Source organism: Xenopus laevis, chromosome 4L (assembly GCF_017654675.1).
Source record: "Xenopus laevis strain J_2021 chromosome 4L, Xenopus_laevis_v10.1, whole genome shotgun sequence".
Lineage (NCBI taxonomy): Eukaryota > Metazoa > Chordata > Amphibia > Anura > Pipidae > Xenopus > Xenopus laevis.
This window is the reverse complement of record NC_054377.1, coordinates 20,928,193-20,949,531: the sequence shown is the minus strand read 5'-3', so window position 1 is coordinate 20,949,531 and position 21,339 is coordinate 20,928,193. Positions and strand designations below refer to the sequence as shown.

At 35.7% G+C, this 21,339-nt stretch overlaps 1 protein-coding gene across 1 annotated transcript in view; it reads left to right on the top strand.

Moving 5' to 3' along the window:
• Positions 1-2,805: 2,805 nt before the first annotated feature.
• Positions 2,806-21,339, top strand: part of LOC108713466 (mucin-2) — a 44,123-nt gene continuing 25,589 nt past the window's right edge. The window contains exons 1-17 of the mRNA XM_041589611.1: positions 2,806-2,884; positions 5,542-5,803; positions 8,651-8,765; positions 9,546-9,636; positions 9,744-9,859; positions 10,342-10,555; positions 10,735-10,860; positions 11,750-11,867; positions 12,620-12,769; positions 13,311-13,410; positions 13,504-13,573; positions 13,875-14,012; positions 15,134-15,298; positions 15,402-15,496; positions 16,681-16,807; positions 18,408-18,663; positions 20,206-20,252. Of these exons, the coding sequence (XP_041445545.1) occupies positions 2,806-2,884; positions 5,542-5,803; positions 8,651-8,765; positions 9,546-9,636; positions 9,744-9,859; positions 10,342-10,555; positions 10,735-10,860; positions 11,750-11,867; positions 12,620-12,769; positions 13,311-13,410; positions 13,504-13,573; positions 13,875-14,012; positions 15,134-15,298; positions 15,402-15,496; positions 16,681-16,807; positions 18,408-18,663; positions 20,206-20,252 (2,269 nt within the window). The remainder of the gene's footprint in view (positions 2,885-5,541; positions 5,804-8,650; positions 8,766-9,545; positions 9,637-9,743; positions 9,860-10,341; positions 10,556-10,734; positions 10,861-11,749; positions 11,868-12,619; positions 12,770-13,310; positions 13,411-13,503; positions 13,574-13,874; positions 14,013-15,133; positions 15,299-15,401; positions 15,497-16,680; positions 16,808-18,407; positions 18,664-20,205; positions 20,253-21,339) is intronic.

Sequence of the window (21,339 nt, the reverse complement as noted above, 5' to 3'; positions counted from 1 at the left end):
TATACCAAAGAATTGGGTTGGTGTGTTATAAATGCATATTTTAGTAATGGTTGCTATGGTGATGTCAGAATTAAATGGCAGGTTATTCATCCCAGGGTAATAAATTAACTTAGCTCTGTTATTGCCAAACCTTTTTACTAAATTGTTCAGGATTCAATGAGGTCTGGCATGGTGCTGAGAGTCTGGAAAATTGCTAATGCAGTGTCGCTATTCAAAAAGGGTTCCTGTTCTCAGCCTCAAGACTATAGGCCGGTTAGTCTGAAGTCAGTGGTAGGAAGGCTTTTTGAAGGGGTATTAAGGGATAAAAAAGCTGACTTCATTGCAAATCATAATACTATGGGGCAGATGTATGAAGGGTCGAATATCGAGGGTTAATTAACCCTCGATATTCGACTAGGAACTAAAATCATTCGACTTCGAATATTGAAGTCGAACGATTTAGCGCAAATCCTGCGATCGAACGATCGAAGGATTATTCGTTCGATCGAACGATTAAATCCTTCGAATCGAACGATTCGAAGGATTTTAATACAACGATCGAAGGAATATCCTTCGATCAAAAAATCTCAGGCAAGCCTATGGGGACCTTCCCCATAGGCTAACATTGCCTTCGGTAGCTTTTAGCTGCCGAAGTAGGGGGTCGAAGTTTTTCTTAAAGAGACAGTACTTCGACTATCGAATGGTCGAATAGTCGAACGATTTTTAGTTCGAATCGTTCGATTCGAAGTCGAAGTAGTAGTCGAAGGTCGAAGTAGCCCATTCGATGGTCGAAGTAGCCCCAAAAACACTTCGAAATTCGAAGTTTTTTTAATTCGAATCCTTCACTCGAGCTTTGTAAATCTGCCCCTATGAGTTTGTGCCACCATGGTTTTATGTTTAACCGATCTTGCAAACCAAATTTAATTGTCTTTAATGAGAAGGTGAGCAGGAACATTGACTCTGCAATGGCAGTGGATGGTAATCTACTTGGACATTGCTAAAGCATTTGATACAGTAACACACATAAGGTTAATGGTTAAATTAAAGAATGTGATGGTAAATGGAACATGTTCTGATTGGACCAGTGATGTCAGTGGAGTACTGCAAGGGTCTGTACTTGATCATTTGCTTTTCAACTTGTTAATTAATGACCTGGAGGGGGGCATTGAAAATACTGTTTCTATTTTTGCTGATGATACTAAATTGTGCAGAACTATAGCTTCCATGTAGGATGTTGCCACTTTGCAGAGTGATTTTACTGAATTAGAAAATTGTTGATAAATGCAGGTTATGCACTTTGGCAGAAATAATATGAATGCAAGTTATACACTAAATGGCAATTTGTTGGGGGGTTTCCTTAATTGAAAAGGATCTAGGGTTTTTTGTAGATAACAAGTTGTCTAATTCCAGGCAGTGTCATTTTGTCGCCACTAAACGAAATAAAGTACTGTCTTGCATAAAAAGGGCATTAACTCAAGGAATGAAAACATAATTTTTTATTGATTTGATTAATTTGATTAATAATAATTTATTGTATATGTGGCATACCAAAATATATGGTTTTGTTGTTGCATTGTGTTAAAATAATAAAATTCTAGGGCTTTGATTTTATTTAATATGAATCCAGATTTTAGGTGCAAGTTATGGAAAAGATCCTTGCAGTTCAGTGTTGCTCCAAAGGTTATTAAAAAAGCTGTGTTAGTCTATACAGTGTTTCTTTCTATCACCACAATAAGAGCATGATATTGTCTCATGTTTTATATTTCATAAACTAAACAACAATTGCACTTACTCTGTGTGCACAAAAATCTGTTACAAATTCAACGGATTCTAACAGCTTATATTTTTAATAACTCCATAATGTAAATAATGAAACCATTTTCACAGCCTCTGTGTTAATTTGAACTCACAGGCAAGGTTATTCAAGGCAATTGTCTTATCATTACACATAGGGTCACATTTACACATTTACTAAGCTCAAGTGAAGGATTAGAATAAAAAATACTTCGAATTTCGAAGTATTTTTTTGTGCTACTTCGACCATCGAATTGGCTACTTCGACCTTCGACTACGACTCCAAATCGAACGATTCAAACTAAAAATCGTTCGACTCGAACTAAAAATCGTTCGACTATTCAACCATTCAATAGTCGAAGTACTGTCTCTTTAAAAAAAAACTTCGACCACCTACTTCGCCACCTAAAACCTACCGAGGTACAATGTTAGCCTATGGGGAAGGTCCCCATAGGCTTTCTAATTATTTTTTTATCAAAGGAAAATCGTTCTATCGATGAATTAAAATCCTTTGAATCGTTCGATTTGAACGATTTTTCCGATGATCATTCGAACGAACGAATTGCGGTAAATCCTTTGACTTCGATATTCAAAGTCAAAGGATTTTACTTTGACGGTCGAAAATCGAGGGTTATTTAACCCTTGATATTCAACCCTAAGTGAATGTGCCCCTTAGTTTAGCCAAATTTCTCCTATAGCCCTTAATCATTTTTACTAGAAAGAGAATCACAGCTCATGGTTCTGAAAAGCAGCTTCTGGATCTCCAAAGCTAAATGTAAAAAATGGGGGTATATTTTGACATTCAGATGAATAAAACAAAGTCTCTTATGATTTGTTCCACCTAAGGACATACAAACTATTTTTTTAGTACTAGAATAAATGGAAACATTTCATATTTGACCTTTAGTGTCCCTAATGTAAATAATGGAGATTTCCATGATCTGCCTAAGAAGAGGTCAGAAAGGTCCTGTGAGCTGTATAAAAGGCACCAAGTAAGAAGCAGGTTACCATTGCATGGCCAAGGAGCGAACCATGGGACTCCAGGCTTCTGGTATCTGGGTATGGTTGGCCTTGACGCTTTCCTTCTCAAGTGCATATGACATTATTCCAGGTAAACTTCAATCTTTTTTAGCATTTTATTATTGTTATTATTATTATAAGACTGAAACTGCAGATTGAGAAAGGAAACAGTAGCACTCAATTACTGCCCCTGTTGCATTAGAAGCACACTCCTTAGTGCTTATTCACATCCAGCTTGTAGCAGGGGAAGTATTGCACTTTGCCCCTGACACCAGATTGAAATTTAAAGTAAGTTGCACAGTGCAGCATCAGAAGGTGCAAGTCAGCCTTGTCCTTATCACCTGTCACACAGCAGAATGTATTTTAAATGATCACTGATCCAACAGAGTAATGCACAGAATCAAAATGTCTCTTGGGATTGGTCCTTATTTTAGATTATTCAGAATATGATTATTCAAGAAAATGCCCTTGTTTTTTAAAATAGTAACCAAAGAAAAATTTAGGATGTACAAACATTAATAAGTACTGGCAGTGATTCATCTACTGCTTAATATGGGCTATCTTCAAATTGTGGGAACATATGATCAAAAAATACTAGTATCTGATCTACCCTATCTCACCAGTCAGCAGTTAAATAAAGCAGATGGTATAATCAGAATAACATTGTAATAGTTATGTGTATTTGACATGTAATGTATGACTGGCAAGGCAGAGCAATTATTGTAATGCATAGCCCAAGAAAAAAAGAGTACTCATTAACCTCCACACTGCAGTGAACAAAGAGCACATTTCCACGCTCCCATACACTCATCAATATGGCATTTAAAATCACCAAGGGTGATTGCTGGGTTGTCAGTAAAGAGGAAGAAAGTCAAGTTTCAAAGTCAGAAAGGAAGGTAGCAAAAGAGGTGGCTGAAGGAGATCTGTAAACGATGGCCACCAATACAGTAGGCATTTTGCACCTCAAAAGAGCTGAATAAGAAGGCTGAAGGAATAATAATACACTTGAATTAACAACAAGTGGAGAATTTCAAGTACTCCACTGCATTTGGTGGTCTGGGGGTGTAAGAGAAAGAGAGACCACCATGAGAAAGTGTAGCCTCAATGGCAGCATCGCATCATTTTTTATTGAAAGACAAGTTTCTGTTACTGCACATAGATGAAATTGACAAAGCAGGTCATGGATTAAAGTGGACCTGTCACCCAGACACAAAAATCTGTATAATAAAAGTCCTTTTCAAATTAAACATGAAATCCAGTTTCTGTTTTTTATTAAAGCATTCATAGCTGTTGTAAGCTCATTTAAAAATCTCAGCTGTCAATCAAATATTGTCTGCCACTCCTCTATGCCCGTGGCATAGAGGCGGGGCAGACAATTACTTTCACTTTCCATTCAGCACTTCTTAGATGTCACTGCTCTCCAAATATTCCCCCCGTTCTCTTTACCATTTAATTGTGTAGCCAGTGCATGGGGATGGACATTGCTTTCCCCATTCTGGTGCACAAACAAGATTCTGAGATGATGCAAGGCTTGTCTTAATAACAGTGTCCACAAAATGGCTCCTGCCTGCTTGCTATAATTATACATTCCCAGACTGAAAGAAACAAGATTCAAATAATTGATATAGGGTAATTAAAGTTCATTTTGCTTGACTAATGTGATAAAATAGGATTTTGAATAATTTTTTTGGGTGACGGGTCCCCTTTAATGTGGATTTGTATAGAAGGGCACAAGAAAATGAAAGGCAGGAAGAAGTTAGTGTTGGAATCTGCTTAGGGACAGAAAGACTTGAATGATGTTGCTATTGAGCAGAGGTTGGGAAAGACAACAGTAAAAGTAGAAAAAAAGAGGGAGAGAAAGCAGGAAGAGGATATGAAGTGATTGTGCATCCATGGATTATGGCGATCCACGTAATTGTAAAGTGTATAAGAGCTGGAGTATGTAGATGGGAGCAGGGATTTAGATATGTGAATAGTCAACAAATAATAGGATGAACTACCTTAGGGAGCACTATGTAGGTAAGTAGTATGAATGTGAGTAACTTTGCCATTGCTGCAATGTAGCGAGTACATGGTAGTATAATATCTTCTGGGCAGTCACAACTGATAAATTGGTTAACCAGAAAACTATTCACACAACCATGGCACAGGATGAGAACAAAGCAAAAACGGGGGAGGATCATACAATGTACAAGTTACAAGACTACAGGGAGAACTGGTTATCAATATAATACAATACGTTTAGAAAATGAATATTGTACACTACAGTGTTATAGCACAGTTGAAGGAAGATGGAAATGAATGCAGAAGGCAATATTTACCTGTAAATATTCATCAGAAGAGAGATGTCACTTTATAGCTCCTTGTTAAATTTGTGGAAACCATGGAGCTTCCAGCTGGTTTAGGGTGGTGGTAGCTCAAGGATTTGCACCACAGCCTGCATCAATAGGCACAACTGTGCTCAGTTTGGAACAGGAGGAAGGCAGCGGTGGTGTGCCCCACTATACAGACATGTAGGGAGTGTTAATGGACTAATGAATGGGATCTTTGAGTAAATGATCCCTAAAATGTTCTTGGAAATTACATTTTAATATTTTAGCACATATATACATCTAGCCCCTTGTTAAGTAGCCGTAGCTAAGATATTCAGCAGTTGTATGTGACCTTTTGTATTTACTATTACATATTAATTTAAACTACTGTATTCAAAAGCAGCCTTAACCTCTTTTGTGATCTCTAATTTTGTAGGTAGACCTATTGACCACACTAAGTCTATCTGCAGTTCATGGGGCAACTTCAATTACAAGACATTTGATGGAGTTATCTATCAGTTTCCTGGTACCTGCAACTATAATTTGGCTTCACACTGTGATACCTCCTACCATGAATTTTCTATCCACATCCAGCGCTCCATAGAGAATGGTAGCCCTTTAATTCACCAAATCCTTGTACAAATCAAGGATGTTACCATTGAATTGAAGAGGGGTGCTGAGAAGGTGAACGGGGAAACGTAAGTCAATTGCATATTTTTATACTTGCCTTTCTTTTTTCTTCTTTTTGCCTTTTCTATTCATAATTCATAATCTATGGAATTACTTCTTTCTCAAGTTTGCTATGATATGGCAAACGTATTTGTGAAGTGAAACTGACTAGCACAAGTGTATACGTACCCTCCCACAAGAGGCAAATGGTGCCAAAAAGTGAGCTCTGTAATCATAGTAAACACTATGCATACTAGAGCAGTGATCCCCAACCAGTAGCTCACGAGCAACAATGTTGCTCACCAGCCCATTGAATGCTGCTCCCAGTAGCCTCAAAGAAGTTGTTTACTTTTCAATTTCTGGCTTAAAGGCAAGTGTTAGTTGCATAAAAGGTGAACTGCCAAACAACAAATTCTGAAATTGACAGTCCATATAGGACTTTTTGCTTGTTTATGTTGCTCTCCAACTTTTTTACATTTGATTTTGGCACATGAGTAAAAAAAGTTGGGGACCCATGTACTAGAGAAATGAAATAAAAATTAGAATAGAGCACTACAGTTGTTAAACTGCAAATTGTACGGATCAAAGGAAGATAAAAACAGATTTACAGATGTTACCTGAATGTAAACAAAATTTGGAAGCAAAAATACAAATGGATAGAGCTAATGGAACATACTCAATTGGCCATGTGCAATATTGGATGGAAATAGTAACTAAGTGATCTGTTAGAAAGCATATGTAGCAAGCACAGAAGTCTATTTGGCTAATTAATTAATCCATTGGTTTATTGCCCAGATACTGTAAGTACATATTGCGCTACAAAAGTGTTGCCCTCAATGGTGATTTGGACTGCTTAGCCATGAGACAATATTTACTTTATAAATCATGCTACATCTCACCCAATATCTCTGCTCTGACAACAGGGGCAGTTAGTTTTAGTTCTACTAAAATAGCAATGTACTTAGAATGCACTACATGGCCACTACATGGCCACCTGTCTGTGTGACCTGTCCTCACTTATGCTGCCCTTGAAAACTATTAACAACAAAATAGTTTTTTTCAGTAGCTGCTGTAGCAGCAGTGTTTTTTCCATTCACTCTGCATTGTTCATGACCATGTCTGATTTGCTCTTTTGCACTACGTGATGCTTTACTAAGTGATTGTTAGGTAGTTTGGAGTTGCACACTATCTAGATACTGGCTTGTTAGATTGCTTAGATAATATGCCAATCAAATAATGCAGATAACCAAATCAGTATGTTAAAGGGATACTGTCATGGGAAAACATTTTTTTTTCAAAAATTCAATTTTGAAATCTGACATGGGGCTAGACATTTTGTCAATTTCCCAGCTGCCCCATGTCATGTGACTTGTGCTCTGATAAACTTCAATCACTCTTTACTGCTGTACTGCAGTAGTTGGAGTGATATCACCCCCTCCCTTTCCCCCCCCAGCAGCCAAACAAAAGAACAATGGGAAGGTAACCAGATAGCAGCTCCCTAACACAAGATAACAGCTGCCTGGTAGATCTAAGAACAACACTCAATAGTAAAAACCCATGTCCCACTGAGACACATTCAGTTACATTGAGAAGGAAAAATAGCAGCCTGCCAGAAAGCATTTCTCTCCTAAAGTGCAGGCACAAGTCACATGACATGGGGCATCTGGGAAATTGACAAAATGTCTAGCCCCATGTCAGAATTCAAAATTGAATATAAAAAAATCTGTTTGCTCTTTTGAGAAATGGATTTCAGTGCAGAATTCTGCTGGAGCAGAACTATTAACTGATTCATTTTGAAAAAAAATTTTTTTCCCATGACAGTATCCCTTTAACATTAGCTCTATCCATTAGTATTTTTGTTTCTAAACTTACTGTAGTTTACATTTGTAAATTTGCACTTTTTAGCTACTTTTAATCTCCACAATTTGCATTTTTTCTCTAGTATGCACAGCGACCCCTAGTTTTATTGAACATATCGACAACAATACATAAAAATTCACCAAAGAAAATTCTACCAAAAATTCATTATAAATGCAAAAGGAATAGCCAGTGGGAATGCTGATTATCAGCACTATATCAGTCATCTTGCTGTTATCTTATATACAAGGATAATTATGTCATTTTTCTATATTATATTACACTGTAATTAACAAGGGGATAAGAATGTACTGTCCATATTCAATTCTAAGAAAATGTGATTAAGAGAGAGAGATTGTTATTGTGTGTATAAGACCATACAGAACTGAAGTGGGTTGGCTGGGATGCCAAGAAAGTATAAAAAAGAAATGAAATATCATGGGGCAGATTTACTAAGGGTCAAAGTGAATTTTTGAAGTTAAAAACTTCCAATTTCGAACAAGTTTTTGGGTACTTCGACCATCGAATAGGCCTAAATTCAACTTCGACTTTGATTCAAAGTAAAAAAGTTTGACTTTGAAAATCGAAGTACTGTCTCCTTAAAAAAGTTTGACTTCAACACTTTGCCATCTTTAACCTGCCAAATTGCTATGTTAGCCTATGGGGACCTCCTACAACCCATAGCCAACATTTGGCTAAGTCTTTAGAAGTCTAAGGAAGATCGTTCGATCAATCTATGGAATCGTTCGATTCGATGTATTTCATCTTAAGATCAAACGATTTTCGTTCGACCGAAAATGCCCAAATTAGATTAAAAAAACGTTGACTTCGACATTCAAATTCGAAGTAATCCAATTCAATGGTCGAATTTTGAAGTATTTTCCACTTCGAAATTCGACCCTTCATAAATCTGCCCCCAAGTGCTTTTCATTTTACGCTATTGCTAATATTTTTGTTTTTACAAAATACTTAATTGTTACTAAGATATTTTTGATTGATTGATTACTATGATTCCTTAGCTTTGAGACACCTTACTTCAGCTATGGAATTTTCATAAACAAGAAAGATGGCTACACAAAGGTGCATACAAAGATTGGTTTGACCCTCACATGGAATCAAGAAGATTCAATTATGGTAAGTGTCTTGTATTTAGATACTGTGTGGTACTATCTATACACTATCTGCAAGCTAAAATTTGAAATAATATAGAGCGGTATTGCCTCTATGTACAGGCTGCACCTACTTTTAATGGTTACAGTGAATGCAGGAAGCTTAGGTGGCATAATTATCACAAATCATGGTAAAAAAGCACAATTTTGGAAGGAAAATTCATGCTTATAACAACTATGACTATTCCACGATCACAAATTGTTTTTGCATGATTTATTGCATATTGCTAAAATTTGGGCTAATCATATTTGCATTTAGTTGTAAGTTGGTCGTGATAAATCAAAGATAAAGTCTACAATCACAAATGTCCATTTATTTTCAAGCAAGTTGATAAATTGGGACTGCCTCAAAATCAGGGGTAAAATGTTACATTTTTACGATGCTGGAATGCTAAAGATACACTTACCATTGATTTCTATGACATCTCAACAGATTTCGTTTTTTTTTTGTTTTTACAATTTTCTAAATCATTTTGCAAAATGTATTTATTGGAAAAAATAGTTACTGGTTAATCTTTTCCTAAATGTTCAGTTTATAAAAAAAAATATACATCTATATAAATATTTGAAATGCCTAATTTTACAAAAATATTTTCTGAACGTGCAGAAAAATGTATTCTCTCTCATGCCCTGAAATCAGTTCTGGCTGTGTGTTCATTGTAAGGTTTCAAGAAACAATGATATTGTAAACCTATGTTTTTTTAATTCAAGCAAAGATAAATTGAGTATTTTAATAATTTTACAGTTGGAGGTGGATTCCAAGTATAATGGCAAGCTGTGTGGCCTCTGTGGGGATTATAATGGCATGCCAGTCACTAATGAATTTTACCTGAATGGTAAGTTTGCTTCTTTAATTAGGTTGGATAAAATACTAACTTAATAAACTCAGAATACTTTGGGTTCTTTGCATTTTCAGTTATTTATGGAACTTTATCACATTTAGATATGCCACTCAACCCTATCCAGTTTGGAAATATGCAAACCATCAATGATCCAACTATGACCTGTACAAATGTAGATGAGGGCCAGCAAATGAATGTTTCCAGTTGTGGGCAATATGTAAGTATACTGTTCATGTATTTAGCCATTATTACCAATATGTTATACAAGTATTTGTGCAATATATATGGTGTAATGTTTTTAAAAAGCTTCAAAATATAATTTAGAATAACCAATCAGCAATTAGCTTTGGTAAGTTAAGTGCAGTTACAAAAACAGTATCAAATGTCTGATTGGTTTTTGGCCATGTTAATCATGTTTAGATCACACTTACATCATGAAGGTGAAATTTAACAGAAGCATGGCATACTGCAAGCCTATTATGACCTTAATATATACCCTTTAAACAATCATTTGATATTTGAAACAATGCAAAAATAAATTTCTCTTAAAATGTCAGTAAAGCACAATTCTGTAAAATAACAAGTCAGAAGTATTTTTTCCCCATTAGTTCTGAAATTACTATCTGAAAATCAGTACTGTAGCATCTATAATATAGACTACATTTGAAGATAATATTGATTTTATCTTTCTAATTTCAGTACTCTGTGTGCAAGAGTTACCTCAGCCAAGATGCTTTTTCATCATGCCAAGATCTTCTCCATGTATCAGATTACATTATGGCCTGCATGCTTGATGTGTGCTCCTGTAGTAGTGGCAATGTCTCATGTCTATGCAGCACATTAACTGAGTTTTCAAGGCAATGCACTCATGCAGGAGGGCAACCACAGAACTGGAGAACTGATACCCTCTGTCGTAAGCATCTTTTCATCTTTCTCCTAATTGTACTGTGTAACTTTAATATAAGGTATGATGATGGCATCAAACCTTATCATAGTTCTTACTTTTCATTACTTAGTATGCTTTTAAATATAAGGGAGCACATTTTCTATAAATGGTGCTAGAAATCTAACTTTTATTTACTTGATTTATAGCTAAGCAGTGCCCTGGAAACATGATATACAAGGAGAGCGGTTCCCCATGCATAAGTACATGTTCTCATCATGAAGTAGAAAGCCTTTGTGAGGAACATAATATAGATGGATGTTTCTGTCCTGATGGTAAGTTTTAAGCAAATGCTATTCTTTATTGTAAATATATTAGCATATTTTAGCCTGTGGCCATTCTGCAACAGCAAAAAAATGTGCAAAGGCTGAAGTTATATATGATCTTATGAAGAACAACAGACTGAGTATAGGACAGAGATCAAAGAGCAAATTCAAGGTACTGATTTTATAATCACTCCAGGGGATTATAGCTAGCCATATTTGAAATTGTATCTAAATGAATAACAAATAATCATCAAAATCTTTCAAAATTACAGCATGTGCCTTTCAGAAAGGCCGTGATACAGATAAAATAAGTTATGTTTAATATTGGCAAATATAATTTTGGGGTGTGGGCAAGAACAACATAATCTAGAATTATGATTAATATGACTGATAATTCAATGGTCAGAACTTTCCATCCCCAATCATTACATGGATTACTAGAAATAACATAAATGTAGCCTAATGTTAATGTAAGTAACAGTATTTCTTGTCAGCAAGTGGGAACAAGTATATACTACTAGGGTTGCAAAGTTTATTTATTAGTATGGTAATTGACTGTAATAAACCGGTATGGTAGGACACAGTACAGAATCTAACCTCAGTGTCAGTGTAACAAATTATGGGGAGCTCCACAGATGCCAGTGTGTGTTGATGTCCTTTTATCTTCAGTGATGAGACTCCACTTACTTGACTAGACAGACAAACACAAATCTAAACAGAGAGCAGAAGATGTACAGTAGATTGTCTCCAGGCCAAAAGGCAAGGCAGGTAGCAGTCATCAGTGTTAGAATCCCAGCCAAAGAATCTGTGAAGACAAAAGAACAATAACCCACAAAAGCAGAAAAAGGGTTTACAAATTCCAAAGAAAATGACAACTGACTAGCTTGGTTTTCTTTAGGCACAGTGTGGGATGACTACAATAAAACAGGCTGTATTTCAAGTAGTCAATGTCAATGCAAGTATCAAGGTCAACTCTATACTCCTGGATCAAAGATTTTGAATGATTGTGAAGAATGGTAAGTTTACTACATAGCTCACACCAAGAAAACTAGTATACTAATATGCATACATTTAGGGTGATATTTATCAAGGGTCGCATTTAGAATTTGAAAAACTTTGAAATTCTAATTCAAAAAGACCAACCAAAATTATGTCAAGTTTTTTTTTTTTGCCCGAATAGGTAAATTTTCGATCGAATAGATCCGTATTTGGCCAAATTTGAATTGTACGAATCAAAGTAATAGCGTATTTGATCGAATTCGAAATTTTCCCAAAAAAAACCTTACATTTTTCATAGTCCACCAATTGACTCCATATAGGTTCAAGGAGGTTCCCCCATAGGCTAAAACAGCAATTCGGCAGGTTTTAGATGTTGAATGGTCTAAGTCAAATTTTTAAAGAGACAGTACATTATACATTTTGATAATCAAGCTGTGGCGTACCTTTCTACATTTCTTAATGCTTTGCTACATCATCTGGGATAGCTATACGACAAGACACCAGTTCAGTTCCAGTTGATTGTATTTGGTACATCCTATGGGAAAGCCCAGTAATTCAAAGATGCTTGGGTAAAGTGTAAGTTACAAAGAGGGAAAACTTGCCTTCCAAAATATGTGAATGGCCAGCCTTTGCTTGCTAGGCATTACAGAAAAACTACAGATAAAATAAAACTCAATTCCTACCCCAGGTTCTGCTACTATTCAGTTTAAAATATTACAGAGGTGCTTTAAAAGATTCAAAATTCTTTCTTCCTTTTTTTTTTTTTTAGCTCTTGTAATGCCGGAAAATGGACCTGCACACATGGAGTATGCCCCAAAGTTTGTTCTATTGAAGGAGGAGCTCATTTCAAAACATTTGATGGAAAGCCATTCAAGTTCCATGGCAACTGTTTCTATTTGCTGTCTAAGGCAAGGCACAATACACACAATACTCTATTTCAACTGATATGAATATTTTAAAAGGAACCAGTATTAAATCTGTACTGAAGTACCCATGAAGTAATACTAGTGAGGATTAATGGAAATAAAGAGGCAACATTTTAATTTGCACCTTACTATGTAGAATTGTAAAGCATAAATACTTATTGTCAGCTATATGAACACTTAGGGGTATATTTATCAAAGAGTGAAGTTAATAGTGAAGTTTCGCCACTAGAGTGAAATTCCGCCACTTTCCATTCATTTCTATGGGATTTTTATAGGCGTATTTATCAAAGGGTGAACTTTCACTTCACCCATTGATAAATACGCCTTTCAAAATCCCACAGAAATGAATTGAGAATTCCACTCTAGTGGCGGAACTTCACTCTTTGATAAATTTACCCCCTAATACCATAATACTACATAATACTGTTATCACTGTTATACATAATTCCTCTGATGTGTTTTAAATTACAAATAACACCTATTTTATGGATTCTGTTTTGATTGTTTTGACCTCTAGATCGATTTAAAGAATGGTGAAACCCACACTATTTTAGCAGAGCTGACTCCATGCAATGCCTATTCACGGGAAACTTGTTTAAAAACCATCCAGTTCTACACAGATGACAATAACAATGTGGGTGAAAACACTTTAAACAAATATTATACCATTATTTGTTTTACGTTATGCATAAGATTATTGTAACATAACATCTCTTAAATTCTGCAGGTCTTGTCCATCAGAGCTGACGGATCGGTTTTATTAAATGATCTCAAAATAGGCCTCCCTCATGTTACAGGTAAGACCCATTATATTGTAGGAATGAGAGAGAGAGAGAGAGAGAGAGAGAGAGAGAGAGAGAGAGAGAGAGAGATGTGAGAAAATATGAGCAGTGACCTGACATTTAAACCGGGCTTTCTTTGTTTTTGTTTGTGGTGTTATTTCTACCCAAAAAATAATTTACCAATTTTTTTTAGAAACGCTTAATTGTTTGAATAACCAAAGTAACAGCAGTGAAAATTACAGGAGAATAAAACTTTTTTTTGCACTCAAACAAAAAAGACTGGTAAAAACACACTTTGAAATTTCTCTTTTTTTAGGAAGTTTTTCAGTTATACAGCCAACGGAATCAAACATCTTTGTCAAGACAAAATTCGGTCTCCAAATTCAAATCTATCTCCTACCACTGATGCAATTATACATTAGCATGGATAATTCCGATAAGAATGGATTTGAAGGTAAGATTATATTTTGAGACCTTAAGTTAAATATATATAACCTAGAGTCCAGATGCACATTTTGAAAACTTGCCATTTCACCCAACTCCCTACTAAAAAATACTTTGATTAATGTATAATTAAAAAAAAAAGTCTCAGCTCCATTTATATAGGGGCCTATTTACTTAGTTCGAGTGAAGGAATAGAGGAAAAAAAGTTAAAATTTCGAATGGTCGAATATGGCTACTTCGACCATCGAATGGGCTACTTCGACTTTGAAACGAACTATTCAAACTAAAAATCGTTCGCCTATTCGACCATTCGATAATCAAAGTACTGTCTCTTTAAAAAATTATTCGACCCCCTAGTTCGCCACCTAAAACCTACCGAGGCCAATGTTAGCCTATGGGGAAGGTCCCTATAGGCTTCCTAACAATTTCCTGATCGAAGGAATATTCTTCTATCAATGGATTAAAATCCTTCGAAACGTTCGAATCAAAGGATTTAATCGTTCGATCGAACGATTATTCCTTCGATCGTTCGATCGTAGGAATAGTGGTAAATCCTTCGACTTTGATATTCAAAGTCGAAGGATTTTACTTTGACGGTCGAATATCGAGGGTTAATTAACCCTCGATATTTGGCCCTAGGTAAATGTGCCCCCTAATGTCTATTGACATTATCAACCAGAATAATTTCTATTGAAACTTCTATCATCCAGAATATTTGTATAACACGGACATTTACAACTAAAAAAATGTTCTACGAACTAAATGTTCTCAAAACACAAAGAACTTATTCCCAGTAGATATGACAGGTGGTCTGGGAGATGCTGTCACATGGATTATTCTGGTCAGCTGGACAACATAGTTATAGAGGCACAAAGGCTGCACATACAATTGTTCTCTGCCATTTGTTATTTCTGCTGCTGTTCTGTTTGATGAAGCTTGGCTAGGATAGTTAGATTAGAAAGCTAATCACCAGTCATAAAATTTACTAGAATAGAGTAACAAAGAAAGGCAACTTCCCTAGAATAGAGTCTAAAAAAGGCAACTTCCCAGTAAGTCCAGCATTTCAACGTTTCAAGTATCAGTGCTCCACTGAGAACACAAACAAATGTAAACATATTTTCTCCTTTGTAGGTCTTTGTGGTAACTTTAATTACATAGAAGGAGATGACTTCAAAACATCTGCAGGTATAGAAGAATCAACAGCATCAGCCTTTGCCAACACCTGGAAAATACAATCGACTTGCCAAGACTCAGTAGAAATGCTAATAGATCCTTGCAGCTTCAGCATCGAGACTAGTAAGTGTCTTATTAGATCACACCAGTTGCAAGGGCTGTATGTGCAAGGGCTAATATGCTCATTTCTTATAAATCTTGAAATCTTTTCATTTATCACCTGCAGAAATCTATGCTGATAAATGGTGTTCTATGTTAAGAGATTCAGAGTCTCCTTTTTGGAAATGCCATTTTGCAGTTGACCCCGTTGAATATCATCAGGTAATTCTTCATAAACTTGAACTTGTCAGTGCCTTATGTTATTGTTACTTATGTTATTGTTACTTATGTTGTTAATGTTATATAATTACTATTTATATCTTTCCTTTTTGTGATTATTATGTTGCTAACTTTCTATTGGCCATAGAGAGATGTTGTCAATTCCAGAAATAAGTGTCGCAGTGCCCCCACTGTGACCACAGAAAATAAATTAATCTTAACCTGAAAATTGAAGTATATGGGAAAAAACTGGAAATGAATTTGGAGAAAAGTGTTTTCTTCTTGAATTGAATCTCGTTCATGTCGTTCATGAGTTCTCATGTCATAAACATTGAGATAACTTTTTCTCACTGAATTTAATCCGGCCCATAGTTAGTAAAATGTATGTAGGAAGCAAAAAGTTTCCACCAGTAAATATAAGATCTAGTTTAAATAGAAATTCAACTGTTCTAGTACCTAAACAGCTACTGCACTTTCTGCACTAGCAATGCAGTCTCCTTTCCTCACTGGAGTGAAATGAAAGGTAAGTGTGTGAGGTGATGGCATTAAGACAGATGTCACCAATATTAAAAATGCCGCAGCCCCCCTCAATCTCACAGTCACTATTCAGGAATTTGTGGGACTAACCATCGCTGGATTAGAAAGTCTCAAAACACTGATTAGTGCAATCTCCCTGCCCAAGGCACTATGCCCCATTTGAGTCCTACTTGTCCTACTGAAACATTTGGAATACATTTTAACATGAAGTTCAATGGTATAGTAACCTATGTTTAACACATCTTATAGTGGAATAGTAAGATTGCTCTCCCTCAGCAGCTTGACTTTATATTTTATAATCCATTTCTCCAACCATCTAACTAATGGTAGAGCCTCTTTGGCACTCACATGGGGTTTCCCCTGAAGCCAAAAGTTTCCATCATCCTGCCTAAGATATACGCTCTTTTTCATACCCATATTTTGCCCCATTTTTGTTTAGTTTAATAATTTATCAGATGTAAATTCAAATGTACATTGATCTGGAGTCATTAGTAATGAACGAAAATTGAGAGTGACACTGATCACTTTGTCTTAAAAGTTTTATGGTCTTGAATCATCTTAAATAATATTGTCAGTTTTATCACTATAAAAATATTTCTGTAAAAGCAATTTTTTTCTATGAGTCCCTCAAGATGTTTTTAATCCCACAGAGGTGTGAGTATGATACCTGTAGCTGTAGTCATAGTGAAGCCTGCATGTGTGCAACACTGTCCTCATATGCCAGAGCCTGTGCTGCAAAAGGAATTATCTTGTGGGACTGGAGGAAAGGAATCTGCGGTAAGACATGTTTAATTCTCTTATGTTACATTAACATATGAAGTAATAAAGCAGGATACTCTGAATACTTCATGTTCAGTTTCACTGCAATGGGCAATAATTCAGAGACATGAAAGCTGCTCCATCTGTGTTATTATGTGCATATAATATTAAATAGGAAACTGCTTGAAAATAATCATATTCAGTAGCTCTCTCGGCAGCTCTCAGGGGTATGATACAAAAAATGAGGAACAGGAACTTGAGACAGTAGATGCTTAGGCCACACTAAAACTAATACAGTATGTTAGAATAGTTGGAAAAGAAATTGCAAAATATAACTATATAAAATATATAAATATAAATTAAAAATTAATTCCATAAAATTGCATTTTATTAAAGGTGTTGTTCACCTTTGTGGTTTTTGGGTTATTTGACTTTTTATTCAGCAGCTCTCCAGTTTACAATTTTAGCAATCTGGTCCCTAGGGTACAAATAACCCTAGCAACCATACATTGAATTAAATCAGAGACCGTAACATGAATAGTAATAAAAAGTTTTGAAAAGTACCACTAACGATACATTTGTAGCTTTACAAAGCTTTTATGTTTAGATGGGGTAAGTGACCCCCATTCAAAAACTGGAAAACGTCAAATAATCAAAAATCAATGAAAAAAATAAATAAATAAAGACCAATTAAAAAGTTACTTAGAATTAGTCGTTCTATAACATACTAAAAATTAATTCAAAAGTGAACAACCCATTTAATAGACAAAGCAGAATTTGTTATAAAGTAGACATGCTTAACCTGAGTTGCATTTTTTAAAGATTCAAAAACACTTCCCTATTCAACAAGGCATTTCTATAATCTAATTGCTCATATATTATGGCAGTAATAAGCACAATGTGTAATGGTCTAGTACCTGAATCCACACATAAATAAATATATATAAATTAAAGTATATATACTTTGCACCTGGTGCCCAAACTCAGACCGGTCTTCCTTCATTCAAATCAAGAGGTCCTCTGTACTCAACCCATTATCAATTTTCATCTGATTCATTAAGAATTCAATTGCTTCATTATACATTTTACACAGGGAATAAGTTTACCTGCAACTAGCTTTCTGCTTTCAAAGTAAAACTCCCAAACTTGGTTGCCCTTTTATTAGCACCAGTGGGATCACCTGACTATAGCTGGGAAGGGTGGGAGCTACAACATGGAGCTGGTCACTGCTCCTGTATAACTATAACAAACAAGGGAAAGTTGTGCTCATCACCAATTTTCAAAACCACTAGGCGGGGGTGCAATGAGGCTGTGACCACAAAACACATATAGACAAACACAAAAGGTCCTCTGCACTCAACCCATTATGAATATATTTAAGACATTAAGCCATTGTGTACATTAAGCTACTAAAAATGCCTTACCCTTTAAACAAAACAGGGATTGTTTGTCCATACATTGCAATATATTTAAGCTGGCCAACTACGTCAAAGTCATCCCATATCTGGCCAGTCATACGCTCAATTTTCATTTGATTCATTAAGAATTCTATTATATATATATTTGTGATCTTTTACTTATTTATATTTTTCTAAACATGCTTCAATATCCTTTTTAGATAAAGAGATCCCCAGCTGCCCATCCTCACAGATATACTTGTATAACATCACTACTTGCCAGCCTACTTGTCGCTCCCTGGCACAAGGAGAAAAAGAATGTGACAGTGAATTTACCCCAATAGATGGCTGTGGGTGCCCAGATGGAATGTATGTCAATGAAAAAGATGTTTGTGTTTCAAAATCAGAGTGTTCTTGCTACCACCAAGGAATGTATCTTAGACCAAATGAAGTTTTCTACAGAATGGGTGAAAGATGGTAAGTATAGAAATAAGAGATCATTTAGTGATAGCTGGACTAGGTTCATTTGGCAGCACTTTGTTGTGAAGGACAGGTGAGGGAAGCCTATAGATGTCCCCTCTCCTGCCCTCTTCCCTTTCAGGGATGCCATGTAGCCAGTATTTTACCATACTTGATGATGCTTGATGACAATTTTATTACTAGGGAAGAAAGATGAAAATATAGAAAGGCCAATATTTTTTCCAGAAAAGGTGGCAACCCTATAGCATTCCACCAACATGCTTGTCATTAAGATTAAGGGGTTATTTACTAAACTTGATTTTTCTTGTTGAGGTTTTTTGGCCAAAAACTTAGAACTAAAGTCAGAATCCAAAAATCTGCCATCTCAAACCTGTCGAGGGTATGTATAAGTTAATGGCAGATGTCTCTATCCCAATTTGAAGATATCATGGTCTACACTGGGTTTAGCCTGATTATTGCGAAAAATTCAGGGTTTTGGTGCAATAACCCCAAAATTTCGAGAGATTCAGAAGTAAAGTCAGAAAAAATGGTACGATTTGAGTTTTTGCTCAATATTATCTAGTTTTTATTCTCTCAATGAAAATAAGGTAAATTTGTGGATGGGAGTTTGGTCGAGTTTTCTTTATTAAAAAATTACATAAAATTGGATTTTAGTAGATCACCCCATCAATCTATCAGGGAGGCAGTTGGGAGGGCCTATATATGGGCACAAAAACTTGGATTTAAGGGGCCAGATTAGCATCTTAAATCTGCCCATGTATGGTCAGTTTTAGTTAAACAAGTGCTTTTGATTAAAAATGATTACTAAAAACTTTGTTAAACAAGTTTCACAGTCAGACTATTACGTTTTTTTTATACATGCTCTTTTCTTAAACTGGGAAAATACCTGCACTTATCACTCATCACTTTTAATACTTTAAATGGTTATTAATTCATCTAAATTCACATCCCTCTGGTAAAATCTGTTATTTAACAGTAGTTACAGCAGGAAAAGGGATTTGCATACATTAATTTCTACAAAATGTAATTAAATATATTGGATAGTGTCTCTTTTCTTGCAGTGCTTTGATGGTGTAGATGTCTAGGTATTTGCCTTGAGATAGTAAAACAATGAACTTGTTACTACTAGTGATGGATGAATCAGACTCGTTTCACTTCGCTGAAAAGACAATTTTTTTGAATTGCAAAGTGGTGTGACAAATGTTTTCATCCATTGGAGTCTTTGGGCGCCATTTTCACTGCTAACTCATTGCTCATCACGAGTTACCTCTGTAAAAGTGGAATAACTCAGGACCTACCAATACATAAAAAAGTAAAAGTACAGCATCTCAAATCTTTTAAACAAATCAAGACATAAGTTAATATTTTACTTTCTAATAAGTTAAAAAGACAAAAATACCATTTTCTCTACATAGTATATCATGTATACGAGAGTAATGGAACTATAAAAGGAATGTATGGCATATACTAAAAACAAATCTTAAAGGCAGAGTGTTTTTGTCCTAAGTGCCTGAATATTGTTTTTTTTTATCTCACCAGTTCCTGCCGTGAAGGAAAACTTAACTGTGATTCTTTTATGAATGAGAGTAAGTAAGAATTATACAATTATACAATTCTTTTTGTGTCTATGTTTTTCCATTACCGTGACCCATTTTAAAGAGATATAAAGGTTCATGCACATCCAAGTGCAGTTGCGATTCCTGCTAGTTCCCAGCAGTCAGTTGCATGTAAAACTACGTGTCAAAATGTGCTCCTTGCACTTGTGTATAGTTTTTCTCAGCACTGTGCAGTCCTTCCTGCCTTCCATTCCTAATTGAGTGCTACTGCACTTCTTGATGCAGGGGAACCCTGGAGCTACCACCACCTCCAGACCAGGCAGTAGCTTCAGGATTCCTTTGGAGGTAACCCTGGTGTGTAATTTGCCTCAATTCAGTTGTGCCATAAGAATAGGGTGCACACATCACTTTCAAAACAGCTGCTGATTTATGATAAAGCATGCTTGCAAGGTGCAATTGCAATAGGTGCAGTGCAATTGCAACAAGCACACTGACCTTTACAGTTGCTGGAATTCTGAGGAAAAAGCATAATAGGAAGGACATCGGCCAGAAACTGAACTTTGCTTACTGCTTTTGTGGATGTGCACTTGATCCATGGTATACAGTGATTGGTTTTTTATCATAGGGCAACCAAGCACCTGAACAGACTGCACTGTACACATATTTACTTGAGAGCTGTTATGCCATAGACCATGGCCATTTCAACTTTTGCAGAATTTGCATTTTGTTTTTGCATTAGTTTTATTCTACAACTATTCACACTTCTAGTAATTAACATTGAAAAGTTAGCACCTGACTCTATGAGGATCATGGTACATTTGTGACTAGATTGCACTTTCACACATCTGTAGTTTCAGCCAACACCAATGGAATAAGTTCAATGGTACCATAGTGATTGGATGTCAGTGACTTTACTACCCTTAAGGGTTTACATGCTGGGGAATTTCCCTACCAAGCAATTGAACTGAAGAAGCTGCTTGGATGAGTGGTGAAATGTTTAAAAAAACTCAGAAAGTCCAGTTACTTTAGACTTAATTCTATTAGATAAGCATTAGTTTGGTTTGTAAGTGCCTATACTGCTAAACTAACTTATCATTGTAACATGGCACAGATTAAC